General features: G+C 38.4%; 1 protein-coding gene across 8 annotated transcripts in view; it reads left to right on the top strand.

The window, feature by feature from the left end:
• Positions 1 to 14,005, top strand: part of ARHGAP12 (Rho GTPase activating protein 12) — a 113,040-nt gene extending 99,035 nt beyond the window's left edge. For all 8 annotated transcript variants that reach the window (XM_057543076.1, XM_057543072.1, XM_057543071.1 and 5 more), the window contains 8 exons: positions 2,635 to 2,733; positions 5,829 to 5,931; positions 7,463 to 7,579; positions 9,386 to 9,484; positions 10,807 to 10,884; positions 10,984 to 11,118; positions 11,348 to 11,450; positions 12,288 to 14,005. In XM_057543076.1, coding sequence (XP_057399059.1) covers positions 2,635 to 2,733; positions 5,829 to 5,931; positions 7,463 to 7,579; positions 9,386 to 9,484; positions 10,807 to 10,884; positions 10,984 to 11,118; positions 11,348 to 11,450; positions 12,288 to 12,462 — 909 coding nt within the window. In that variant the 3' untranslated portion in view covers positions 12,463 to 14,005. The remainder of the gene's footprint in view (positions 1 to 2,634; positions 2,734 to 5,828; positions 5,932 to 7,462; positions 7,580 to 9,385; positions 9,485 to 10,806; positions 10,885 to 10,983; positions 11,119 to 11,347; positions 11,451 to 12,287) is intronic.
• The last annotated feature ends 219 nt before the right edge of the window (positions 14,006 to 14,224 follow it).

Below are 14,224 nucleotides of genomic sequence, written 5' to 3'. Positions count from 1 at the left end.
CTTAGTAGCCTGAGGAAAGAACCGTTTTGTTTGTTTGGTTTGGCCTGTGCGGAGCTGAGTGGTTCTTCTGATCTCACCCCGGACCGGTCACCCGGCCTCAGTCATCCAGTGGCTTGACTGGGGCTGACGGTCTAGTTCCCCCACTCCGGGTTGGTGCTAGCTGTTGGCTGGGCTCCTTCTCACCATCTCTCCTCCTCAAGGAGGTGACCCCAGGCTTCTTCACATGTCAGGGTTCCAGGCGGGCCAGAGTGGGAGCCGCAAGGCTTCTTGGGGCCCAGATGTAAGAGTCAAACAGCAGTGTGTTCCGTGGCTCAAAGCAGGTCACGGGGCTGCGACCTACCATGAGGATTCACGGCCCCCCCGCTGGCGGAGGGGCGGCAACACTGCACAGGGCTGCGTAGGCGGAGAGCAGAGGGCGCTCGGCCCGTCTTTGCAGAGAATCTCTCCTGTCTCAGGTCTTTCCTGCCTGTCGTCCAGGCAGATTAGAATAGTTGATGCTTCCCGAGTGGAACCCGGGTTTTCACTCCTGATGAATCTGCCTTTAATACCAACGGCTGCTGGTCTCTCCTTGTCCAATGTTCCCTCTCTTCCAAGACCCACAAGAAACGTTACCACAGCACAGATGCTGCTGCCTTATGCTTTTAACATAGCACTTGTTCTCATGCGCCTGGAGCTTTAACATAGCACTTGTTCTCATGCGCCTGGAGCTTTAACATAGCACTTGTTCTCATGCGCTTGGAGCTTTAACACAGCACTTGTTCTCATGAGCCTGGAGCTTTAACACAGCATTTGTTCTCATGCGCCTGGAGCTTTAACACAGCACTTGTTCTCATGCGCCTGGAGCTTTAACATAGCACTTGTTCTCATGCGCCTGGAGCTTTAACATAGCACTTGTTCTCATGCGCCTGGAGCTTTAACATAGCACTTGTTCTCATGCGCCTGGAGCTTTAACATAGCACTTGTTCTCATGCACCTGGAGCTTTCATCATCTGTACATAGCACTTGTTCTCATGCACCTGGAGCTTTAACATAGCACTTGTTCTCATGCACCTGGAGCTTTAACATAGCACTTGTTCTCATGCACCTGGAGCTTTCGTCATCTGTAAATTACTCCCCCGCTAGGTTATTTAAAAAATTTTCTTTTCGAGTAAAGAGACTGCATGTTTTTCCTTATTTTTATAAAGTGAGAACCTCTAACAGAGTACCTTAGCCCACTCTCTAGAAGATAAATGCAGGAAAGGAAGTCACTGTTACCTGAGATAGCCTTGTTTCATTCCAGAATGAAGAAGGTCCCATGGTCAATTAAATTTGGGAAATAGTGTATATTTTATTCCTCTGTTAGGAGGTCACAGTGCGCCCTGGAATAGCAAAACTCTGAGAAGTCTTGAAGGATAGAATCTTGTTTAGCTCTTTTCAATCCAGCATTTCCCAAATTAACATCACATAATGAGTTCTTTATTTTTTTTGAGGAATGCCTTTTAAAACATTACTTCAGGGCTTCCCTGGTGGCGCAGTGGTTGAGAATCTGCCTGCCAATGCAGGGGACACGGGTTCGAGCCCTGGTCTGGGAAGATCCCACATGCCACGGAGCAACTAGGCCCGTGAGCCACAATTTACTGAGCCTGCGAGTCTGGAGCCTGTGCTCTGCAACAAGAGAGGCCGCGATGGTGAGAGGCCCGCGCACCGCGATGAAGAGTGGCCCCCGCTTGCCGCAACTGGAGAAAGCCCTCGCACAGAAACGAAGACCCAACACAGCCATAAATAAATAAATAAATAAACCCAAGAAAAAACTAAAAAAAAAACATTACTTCAGGAGCTGTTTGAGGAATATATCTGAGAATGGTGTTTGGGAAACATTGCCATATGTTCCTCTAGGAAAAAAGAAAATCAGACACTTACCAAACAGAAAATAGAAGGAATGATTTCTATAAATACGTCAAAATTCTTCCTCAGTCAGGTGTGAGAAACTTTGAGCCCAGGAGATCATACATAAATGGGTTATTGCGTTCATATAGAATCATATATAGTGTCCTTACTTCAGTTAGTTCATGATTTGACAATTTAGTGATGTTTCTGTCCAAAAGGGTTGTGACATTTATTGTCTGTGCCCTCTCTTTGTGCCAAGTCATTATAATTTCCTATTATATAGTCAATATTGAAAGTCTAACTCTTGTATATTCTCTTTCTACATATATTTTTTTAGCCAGAGAGAGAAATTCTCAAATTTATGTGAAAATTTTATAGATTTTATTTCTTAACAAATTATGTTTCAATTCTCATTTAAAATGCACAGCGTAGATACTTCAACTTATTTTTTAATGATAAAGTATTCTAGATTCCAGCAAGTTTTATGTTGTTTGTGTGACGGAGTTTGGGATCCTAAATTATTAGATTTCCATTGAGAATTTACTGTGAGAAAAACATCATGTTTTGTAAAATAATCCAGCTGATATTCTTTTATACTAAAATAAAAGATAATTCCATCACTGTGGAGTACTGTAACCTTTCCACTATTAATATAATATATGGCATCCAATCTTCTGGTGGTTTTGTAGACTTTGAATTAAATGTATTTATTTACTTCATTGACAGCACTAATCATACTTTTTTTTTTTTTCCTTCTTATCTCTAAAGCTGAAAACCCGTCAAGGAACAGAACTGCTGATTCAGTCTGATAACGATGCTGTTATTAATGAGTGGTTTAAAGTTCTCAGTAGCACTGTCAGTAATCAGGTATGTGTTTGACTCAGGTAAGTTTTTTTTTTTGACTTTAGAGCTGTTTTCTTTTTTTTTTTTTTGGCTTTCTAACTGGTTATTATATATCTAGTTTCCGATTTATATTTGAAAAAATACTTTTAAAAAATACATATTTTGACAGAGGTAGGAAAGATAGTGATTAGTTTAGCAATTCCCAGGGGCTGACGAGTGATTTAACATTGTCATTTATAGGATTTTGCCACCAGTAGATTTCACATAACTTTCACATGAGGCATTGGTTGAAAAAAAATAATAGCTCAGGAGGTAGGGACAGTCTAACTGTGCCTAGTACGTAGTATTTATTCATGGAGCGAATGCTTTGGAAATCATTTGGTGGAAACAGGTCCTGAGCAAAATGGTGAGATGCATGAAGCTGTCGTCTTGTCATTCGTACTTTTTCTTTCCTAGTGACCTTTCTACTCAGAGTACCCTCATGTTCCTGGAAAACTTCTTCTCATGTGTATTACAACCAAAAAGAACCTCGCATTTATATTCTGAAGCTGTGTTTGTAAGAGCAGTAATAAACAACTAGAAGCTGTACTTTCTTAGCCTGTACTCTTACCCCCTCACCATATGGGGACATGGTTCCTGATTAAGGATCATGTATCAGTGACAGAAGTGAAATGAAAGTGAATACTTACGGGAGTATGCGATACAGGTTTTAAACTAAATGGAGACAAAAAAAGTTGGGGAATCACTGGCTTTAGTAGAGATGGAGATGTCTTTCAGAGACTTTATAGGTGATGCTTCATTATTAATAAGGTTTGTGATTGTACCAAGGTGTTCTCCTTCTGTGGGTCTCAGTTTTTCTACTTAAAAAAAATAGAGAGATTGCACTGGATTGTCTCCAAGTACCCTTTTAAGCTCCAAAATTTTATGATTCACCCAGTTCAAATCACCCAGATTTGGAATCTGAGTACTCTTTAACTCTTCCGCCTCCAACTTTTACCTCTTCTAGCAAATTATTTACCCATCTAGATGTGAATTCTTCCTTTGCAGTTTGAAATATTGTGTGATATTTCTGAACCTTGTTCCTTTCTTTCCATTTATTCCTGAAACCATGGACAGGCCTTTAAATGTTGATATTAAGAGTAACCTCCTAAACAGTTTTCCTTATTTCATCTCATCCCCCACCAATGCATTGTTAATGCCACTACTGTATGAAACTTCCTAATGTCACTTTTATAATCCTCCCCTGCACAGAAGCCTTACATGACTCCTATTAGAATTCGACAACCTGAGCCCAGTCTGTCTTCTCAAATGTACCTTCTACTCTACCCAGGACGGGCTTGCAGGTCTAGTCACTGCGATGTGCTCACTACCCCTTGAAAGCAAGGGTGCCTGCATCCATCTCACACACGTGTGAGTGCCTTACGCACTGGGGTATAGCAGCGTGCAACCGGATGCTGCACCTTTATGCATGGAGCTTGCAGTCAAAGACAGAAGATTACGGAGCACAGAAAACTGAACAGTTAATATAATGAACATATAAAAACTCTGATTAAGTAGGGGCTAATCTAGTGTAGGGATCAAGGGAGGCCTTGCAGAGAAAGTGGCTTTTTAAATTAAGGCCTAAGGGTTCAGGGAATAAGCCAACTGAAAAGAGAGGAACATATAATTGACTCTAAAAATTTTACATGTGTACTGTTTACAAAGTGGCAAAAGATACTGAGGGCAAAGAGATGGGCAAGATTACAAAACTTTATTAAGAGACATTGACAAAAACTTAAATGAGAAGTATATCATGTTCATGGATTAAAAGATTCAATTATGTAAAGATATAATATTCTTCCAAATGACTTATAAATTTGTAGGTTTGAGATTTTTGAATCTCATTCAAAATCCCAGTAGGTTTTCTGGTGGAGCTTGACAAACTTATTCTAAAATTCATATAGAAATGCAAAGGGCTAAGAATATGCAAGACACCTTTGAAGAAGACTTGCTGTAGCATATGTCAGGACCTTATAAAGCTGTGTATCCATAATGGGATAGATATACAGACCTGTGGAACAGAATAAAGAGCCTGGAGACAGACCCACGTACCTTTGGACACTCTGTGCCAGGTAGAGCATGTGCTGGGTCAGCTGGATGTCCGAGAAGAATTGGAGCCTTTCCTTACACTGTGCACAAAAATAAACTCTCGGTGGAGAAAGGACCTCAGAGTAAAAGGCAGAGCAGTGTTTTTAGCTTTGAGAATTCAGTCCGCTTTTTAACTTGTAAAAGTGACCGTAGTTAGGCTGTAAATGAGTTCTAGAATTTCTTTCTTTTTTTTTTTAAATTTATTTATTATTTATTTTTTATATTTATTTTTGGCTGTATTGGGTCTTCGTTTCTGTGCGAGGGCTTTCTCCAGTTGCGGCAAGCGGGGGCCACTCTTCATCGCAATGCGCGGGCCTCTCACTATCGCGGCCTCTCTTGTTGCGGAGCACAGGCTCCAGACGCGCAGGCTCAGTAGTTGTGGCTCACGGGCCTAGTTGCTCCGCAGCATGTGGGATCTTCCCAGACCAGGGCTCGAACCCGTGTCCCCTGCATTGGCAGGCAGATTCTCAACCACTGCGCCACCAGGGAAGCCCCCTAGGATTTCTTTCAATTCCTGATATCCGTAGGTCTGTGAGTAATGAGTAATGTCAATTAACTATTGACACAAAGTGCAATTTTAAAAGATTGTTGGTGTGAAGCAGTTAAGGTACCATTGCTAGTTAGCTTTATCTGTCCTATTATCAACAACGTAGCATCGTCCTGTTCTATCACCACAGATTATAGCCCAACCTTTTAACTGTTATTACTTGTCACTTGATCAAAATGAGGCAAGATAGCGTCACCATCAGTACAAGCGCATTATCCTTGTGAATTATCAGTAATTTTTTCTTTATCGAAATTCAGAGTTAATGCCATCAATGGGGGTGGGGAGAAGAGTATTTTTAAAGATTTATCAAATCTCTAAATCATATATCCTGTATACTAATTAGTTCCCTAAAATCATTTGGAAGAGTTGATTACTGATCGTTCTGAGAATTACATCTAAAGTAATAGCAAAAGTAATACGTGTTTGGAAAATCTCTAACCAACAGACAGTAGAACCCGATGAAGCGATTGAGGAGGATATACCAGATTCACCAGGAATAGAAAAGCACGATAAAGAAAAGGACCATAAGGATCTGAAGAAATTGCGTTGTAAGTTTTCTTTCCCTGTGTTGCTAGTGGTGTGAGTGAGCTTATTCTCTTAGCAAAGGTTTAGAGTAAATATATAAAAGCTGAGTGGACTCTCCAGTGTCACAAGACTTCTGAGATTCAGGAGTTGCAGCCTCACTGGTTCAGTGTTCTCTCTCCTCATTAACTCATCATCATTTTTCAGCCTAATCGTATGCACCCTGATGGCATCATATTAATTTTAAGAGATTATGATACCCTTTCAAGAGAAAAAAATGCACACAACAGAATGCGCTTATGTTGAGGTCTCTAGAAAGCTGAACTTTATTGATTGGAAAATATATAATTACTGTTTAAGATTCTAGATAGACTCTTAGACATTAAGAAGTCAGAAGTCACAGGATATGTACCATAGTTCCCTATTGGATGCCAGGTAGCCGCCTCTAGACTGGGATATGTCTGTGCATTTAGTCTCCAGACCACATATTATGTGTACAGGACCAGAGAAACGCCAGCAGTTGTAAGGATTTCATTTTCTTTCCTTTTTTTTTGTTTTTGGCCACTCCATGCTGCATGCGGGATCTTAGATGGAACCCGTGCCCCCTGCAGTGGAAGCACGGAGTCCTAACCACGGGACCGCCAGGGAAGTCCCAAGGATTGCATTTTCTAACACAGGCCTCTTGTGAATTATGTGCTTTAAATAGGCCATTACCCGTGACTTGAACCTGCTTAAATCTATTTTAACAAATCCACATTTAACTGAGAAATTTTTGGTCTTCACATTAACTGAATGATTAGAAAATCAGTTCTCCTTTTTTTCTCCCACATTCTTAAGAAGTTTAGGCCTATTACTGACACTGTCACTGTATAATAGTGTAAACCACGAAACTTTTATTGTTTTAATTCTTTACTAATATATTGTTTGTGCTCTCAACTTTCTTCAAATATGGTTATTTTCAAGAAATTTACTTTCTGAATTTTTATTATTGTAACCCAAAGAGAAATCAGGTCTGCAGGCAATGTGGAAATCCAGGTGGTCCCATCCTTAGCTCGGAGTAGAGATAATTATGATGAGTCTTAGCCTGAAGTACAAATAATTGTGATGGATATGTATACATATATATCCCCTGACTCCTAGTTCAGTGAGGATGGGGAAGGGTAGGGATTTTGTTTATGTTTTATGGGTTGGTTACTTTATTTTTTGCTGGTCATTTTACCATCTAAACCTGATGGAGAGTCCAAGACTATATCATTTGTGAAATAATGAATATAAATTAGAATGACTTACAAATGTCTTGGCACATATACTAAAGAAGGCACAGTTTACGGTCAGTGTTTAGTGATAAAAATGAAATGTTTCATTTGGTTTGTCACTTTGAAATTGTGTTAGTTTTTGATTCTTCATGTGTTACTCTTAAACCATATTAAAGTTAGAAAAACTGAATTTATATACTGTGATTTTTTATATATGAGATTAATACGTTTTGAGTACTAGGTGGAAAAATTTTCATCAAAAAAGTATTTTATAAAATGCTTAATATCTATCTGTCTTAAGCCACGAAAGTATCTAGCATAGATTCTTCAGAACAGAAAAAAACCAAGAAAAACTTAAAGAAGTTTCTTACACGACGCCCTACTTTGCAAGCTGTTCGTGAAAAAGGTTATATTAAAGGTAGGTAGAAGTGATGTTTATAATAATGAACTTCGGCCCAAATCGGAAATAAGACATTTTACATTAAAAGCTGAAAATTTTCCAAACGGCAAAAATGTCTCATTCTTTATTCATAAAGTTATCAGGTTCAGTGATTAAAATACATTTGAGTAATTAAAATTGATTTTTTAATGCACATGAAGAGTTTATTTTAACTAAAGCATCGAACAGACATAAATACCAAATTAGCTTTTTAGAAACCCTGTACCAGAGGAGCTACATGGATGTGATGGGATGGCGTGGCAGATTTTCAGAATGACAGATTTTTAGTTTTGAGATGCACAGATCAGAAGAAATTTCAAATAAATAATCACTAGCTGTAGAAAGAAAGAAAAAATAATGTACAATTTTATTCTTGATTGTTTGCCTTCAGTTCTCATTTAAGGTAATTTTAAAATTAGGATAAAGTGTTTTTTTCTAACTAATTTTTACGTTTTATTTTCATGTATAAGAACCATAATGTACTAACAGAATTTTTTCTTAATAGGAGAGTATTCTTTAAAATCACATATACTTGTATATACCTTTAGTTTTTACAAGCATGTTTAATTCCAAAGATAAAATTTTCTAACACATGACTCAAAACAGAGACATTTGTTCATAATAAAAATGTAGGAAAAGGTAACATAATTTATACCATATATGTTAGAGCTGTCTTTGGTTATGAAGTTTCTAACAAAGACCATTGCCGAAACATCTGTTATGCAAAGCATCTAGATTAAAATACACAAATGAGTTTCACTAAAAAGCTATTTAAAACTTCTAGGAAGAGTCCAGCTAATTAAGTGATTCAAATTAGCGACCTTAAAGAGTTAAGGGTAGACAGGTACCCCCAGATAATGCACGTGAATTTAGCACATTGAGCTTTAGAACCTCAAAAAAAAGCCTGACAAATAAATGAATAGAAACTACGGCTCATTGTTTGTCAGACCTTTTCAATGAGAAATATAAACGGTTGCCATTTTCTGGTGGTGTTCATCCACTTCAAATACTGTATTTTATTTGTTATCCTGAATATTTAGCACTCATGTGGAATTTCAAAACTGTTGGGTTGAAAGATTACTAGAGCGGACTTGGATATATTTTGTGAAATCAGATGTTGGCACACGATGGGCATGTGTGTTTTGCTTTTTTTTTAATTAATTTAATTTTATTTATTTTTTTATACAGCAGGTTCTTATTAGTTATCCATTTTATACATATTAGTGTATATATGTCCATCCCAATCTGATGGGCATGTTTTAATAGTTTAAAAAATAGTTGAGTATTTGCTAAGTGGTGGACTTGAGCCTCAGTGCTGGGAATACCTGTTGGCATTCAAGAATTAGAGGGTCCCTGCCCGCATGAAACTTCTATAAAGATGAGAGACAGACAAGGTAATTCAGAATAATGGTGACTTACGTGAAGAATCTGACACAGTGATAAAACAGAGAGTGACGGGAACTGGGCTGCCTTAGGATGGTCAGAGGGTTCCTAAAAGGAGGTGACATTTTAGCTGAGACCAGGAGTGATGAGAAGAAGCTCCGTTTGGGGGAAGGTTGATCTCTGCACAGGAGGAGAAGGTAAGAAGGGAGCCCGGCAGGAATGAAGGAGGGTGTTCTTGGAGCCTGGAGTCGGAAGAACTAGGCGAGTGGTGCAGGTCAGCCAGGCGTGCGTTGTGGTGAAAGTGTCTGCATGCAGGGGTATCTTCTGTTGCACTGTGCATCATTTAGCCATTTTGTGAACTAAAGTTTAGCAAGGTGACTCATTTCTTGAAATCTCTTTCAGATCAGGTATTTGGAGCCAATCTTGCTAATCTGTGTCAGAGAGAGAATGGCACAGTGCCAAAATTTGTGAAGTTGTGCATTGAACATGTTGAACAATATGGTAAGAAAATGAATTTTTTTTTTTTAAAGTTAAGCACACAACCCATTGTTTTGCCATCAGAATCCCTAGGATTTTTATGATTTTGAGTGTTGCAACCAAAAGTTCTTTATAGTCATAAGTTGTCATGAAAAGCATCTTTTTTGCAAAAAAACTTATTTTTTTGGTATTGTTTCAAATTAAGACCTTTGCAGTCATCTATTGCATGTTCAGTACTTAGGGTTGATTCAGCATATGGTATTCCTTGAAGCCATTGGGAGTTGGCATTGGCTTAAAATGGACGTGGTGATTGTCAAACTGTGTTTATTAAGAAATGATCCAGCAGTGTAAGAGACAGGAGGAGAGAGTGTTTACTTACTAAGGGGAAGTTTCTTCTGTTTATAATAAAAATGAGATGACATTCCCAAACTGCTAAATCAACTCTAAAGTGTGCAAATGGACAAATCCTCTTTATGTCATTTCCTGTACTTCTGAAGACTTAAACTAATTTCTGTTTTGGTTAATTTTAACATGTTTATAATATTTATACTAGCTTTTAAAATAACAGTATCTTGACTGCAGTCCCATTAACTTATATCAGTATATCATCAGAAATATCTCGTGTAATTAAAATATTTGCATAAAATGTAATTTCTGCTAGTCACAGATCTCTGACTCTCAGCCTGACAATAGAGATGCCATGCTACTTGGCTTTACTAGAAGTTAAATGAGTAGCACATTAGATAATGTTAAGTGTGTGCATCCTTATCATTTACTGAATATATGAATTTTGGGGCTTCATTGTGTGAATTTCAAATGATTCTATTTCACATATAAAAGAAATTAATAACTGTATCAAATTATCAGTTGTTATAGAACCATTATTTTAGTTGCTGGCTTGTATTAAGTTTATTTATTACAAGCACTTAATATGAGAAGCACTTTGATTCAGAGAGCACCTTAATATGTACATTTACACTCTCAAATGACGTGCAAAGAAATGGGTGGGCTGATTTTATCTACTGGCTTCCTTTACTTCTTGAATTATCTTCAGGTGTTTGCCGAAGTTTATCTTAAATTGCTAGTATTTCAAGTTTGAGGTGATTTCCTTGAGATGGTGATCCACAGTCTACATGATAAAGTAGATTTGTTGCTGTTTACCAGACAATTCAGAGTGAATCTCCACCCCTCTCTCTCTGCCAAGCATCTATAAAAAGCCATTTAGAGGAAAAGAGTAATTTTATTTTAGGCTAATGTTAATAAATAAGAATTCTAAAACATGAAAGCATCTTTAGAAGAAGACAACAAGAACTTTAAACATAAAATTATTGTTATTTGTCTCTTAGGGTTGGATGTTGATGGGATTTATAGAGTTAGTGGCAACCTCGCAGTGATCCAGAAGCTGAGGTTTACAGTCAATCATGGTAAGATCATATATTGTCACATACAGAATAAATAACTCATGACTGTTAGAATTGGTTTAAAATAATTTCAAAAACTTTCCCGTTCCTACTGTTTTCCAGATGAGAAATTGGACTTGAAGGATAGTAAATGGGAAGATATTCATGTCATCACTGGAGCACTGAAAATGTTTTTTCGAGAATTACCAGAACCTCTCTTTACATTTAATCATTTTAATGATTTTGTTAATGCAATTAGTAAGTATGTAATTAATGCCACTCATTTCTTTCCCTAGATGTTGAAAACCCTCTGTAGCTGCTACAACACTGTTTGATATTTTAAACAAGTTTTTTCAAAGGATTGTTTTACTCCAGAAATTTTAAATGTAACCACCAGGTGTCACTGTGTATTACCAAATACCAGGTTCCAAAATAATGTCACTGCTTTCAGTTTCATGCAAAATCTCCAGTCATTGTCTTTTTTCAGAACAAGAACCAAGACAGCGTGTCTCTGCTGTGAAGGATCTAATCAAACAGTTGCCAAAGCCAAATCAGGACACAATGCAGACTCTGTTTAGACATCTCAAAAGGTAAGAGTCTCACCACAGAAGAGACGGAGTAATTAGGGGGGAAAAAGAAGGTCGGAGGAGTGCACAGGTGTGAGATGTGGTGCAGGCCCCCCGGGGCCGGGGCTGGGGCCACGCAGACCTGGGTTCAGAGCCCGGCTGTGCTGTCCGCTGTCTTTGTAACATGAGAAAGGTGACTTCTCTGAGCCCCAGTTCCTCGTAGGTAAAATGGTTTGGTATAAAGAATACATTGAAGTAGATTTCATATGTGAAGCATTTATATAATGCCTAGCACGTAGTAAGTGTTCGGAAATTGTTGCTAAAAGTTAATTATGATGAAGATGAGATTGGTTAAGTGAGGAATATTCAGTTACCTTGAAGTCAAGGTAATTAGGTCTAAGTTACTACATAGTCACTCTGAAACTTCTGATAGAAAGAACACGAGATTAGTAAAATAAGTGATCACAGTATGAGAGATTTTTTTAAAAAATAGCATAAAATGAGTAAAATTCAAAGTTTAATCTCTGTGCCCTAATGATATTTTCCCCCCGTCACCCTAGCGGAGGAATCATTGTTCCCTGAATTGTAGTAGGTATTCAAGTCTATGTCTTATTTTAAAAACTAAGCTGAAATATCACACATTTGAAGTTTGTGAGAATACGTATACCTTTCAGCTGTGTTTATGCAAAAGAAAGCTTTACATGCTATTCAGACTGAATTCTGTTTGGTTAAATAGTTTATACATACCTTAGGAAAATGAGCATTATTTCTCTTTTCTAAATGCAAGCTGTTTATAATACTCTGAAGAATTTCCCCTATTTTAAAATTTTCTCTTTTAACAATTTTTCTTTTTCCTCTTAGAGTTATAGAAAATGGAGAAAAAAACAGAATGACGTATCAGAGTATAGCAATTGTGTTTGGTCCTACTCTGTTAAAGCCAGAGAAGGAGACTGGCAACATAGCAGTTCATACTGTCTACCAGAATCAGATTGTAGAGTTAATTCTTCTCGAGATAAATTCCATCTTCGGACGTTGACTCTTACTGAAGACAACCTGTGGAATAGAAGCCGGATTTCATCAGATTCCAAGTCCTTATACCTGATGTATTTTGTGTGTGGACCAAGCAGTGACTCTTTGATTTTGCACTTTTCTGAGGGATCAGAAGGGAATGGGAGAGTCCAGATGTGTGATAGGCCCTCATATTTGCTGCTTTGTTGCAAGTTGATAGAACTGTGTGTACGTTTGAATTAATTTTATCCTGAATGTTTGCATTTCATACTCTGAATTTCAGTAAAAAGCAAAACTTGCGATTCTAACCAGTCATATACACTGGATAATTTGGTAAGAATACTACATTTTTTCTCCTCAAACTGGATAACGTAGAATTTCTTCTCATGATTCAATAGGTTCATCACTCAATAGAATAATACTTAATATCAGCTATTTTGAAAACGCTCCTGGGCATTTAAAACAAAATGAAGTATATCTGTTTTGAAACCTGTGTATTTTTTTGGGGGGGGTTTCTGCATGCAGTGGCAGTCTGATTGCTAGGACCCATTATAACCCAGATGCGATCCCTTGATGAAGGCTTGCTGTCTTTACGGAGTAGCACAGCAGCATACTAATAGTACTTAAAACACTGTGATATACTGGAGTTGAATTTAGCATAAGCCAGTGCAGGGTATTTGGGGGCTGTCTGTGCTACACTGACTTGTAGCTAACAACCCTAATCTACCTGGTGTCGTACTGAGTCCCTGGTGTGACCCTGTGGAGACCAGCGTCATTTGATGTAAATACAGGCTAAAGACTCACTGTCCTTCAGCTTATGTATATAATTGTGTTACATAGTCTCAGAGTACATTCTAACCTCTCATTTCTAATCACGATATTGGTAATTCTCCGTGAATATTAGGTTTCCTCCAGAAATAGGCCGTTATTTGAGAAAGTTAACTGTGTGCACTTTTAGATTTTAATTACATTTACAGGCAAATCACTGTAATGCAAATGGTACTGGAACAATGCTGAATAGACTTGCTAAATGGTAAATGCACTACAAGAGGAACCCTTTAGATTATTTAATATGTACAGAATACATTAGAAAAAATTTATTACAGAATTCTAACTCTGCAGTACGAATAGTGGAAACCCATATGTAAATTAGAGGGATGTCAGATTGCAAATGACATTGCTAAATTTGAGAATTTCTTTTTACATTACTATTGTAGATTGGTTTGTATAATAAAACAGGGTTTGGAAGGTTTTGTTACAGAGAGCATGGTCTGCTGAAGATTTTTTAAAATGTATTTTTCTAGATTAACTGCTGTATATGAAATGTCTAATCTGAATAAAGAAAACTATAAGAGGTTTAGAGATTTTTCCATTGGAAATGTGCATTTTGGTTTTTAATTTTGTTTCGTTTTTGCATTTACTGGCACACTCTTATAATACCTCATTTAAAAAAAATCAACTGAATCCAGTACTTCCTGTGGCAAATGTTTTCCTCGTTTCACACCTCTTGTGCTCCCTGCCATGCCCGTGCTTCTGCCACCCACCCCTCCCCACCCCTCCCCTCCCCACCCCTCCCCTCCCCACCCCTCCCCTCCCCACCCCTCCCCTCCCCTCCCACCCTCCCCACCCCTCCCCTCCCTTCCCACCCCTCCCACCCTTCCCACCCCTCCACTCCCTTCCCACCCTTCCCACCCCTCCCACCCCTCCTACCCTTCCCACCCCTCCCACCCCTCCTACCCTTCCCACCCCTCCCACCCCTCCCCTCCCCTCCCACCCCTCCCCTCCCATCC

This window comes from Balaenoptera acutorostrata, chromosome 3 (assembly GCF_949987535.1).
Source record: "Balaenoptera acutorostrata chromosome 3, mBalAcu1.1, whole genome shotgun sequence".
NCBI lineage: Eukaryota > Metazoa > Chordata > Mammalia > Artiodactyla > Balaenopteridae > Balaenoptera > Balaenoptera acutorostrata.
This window is presented reverse-complemented; position numbering and strand designations above follow the sequence as displayed.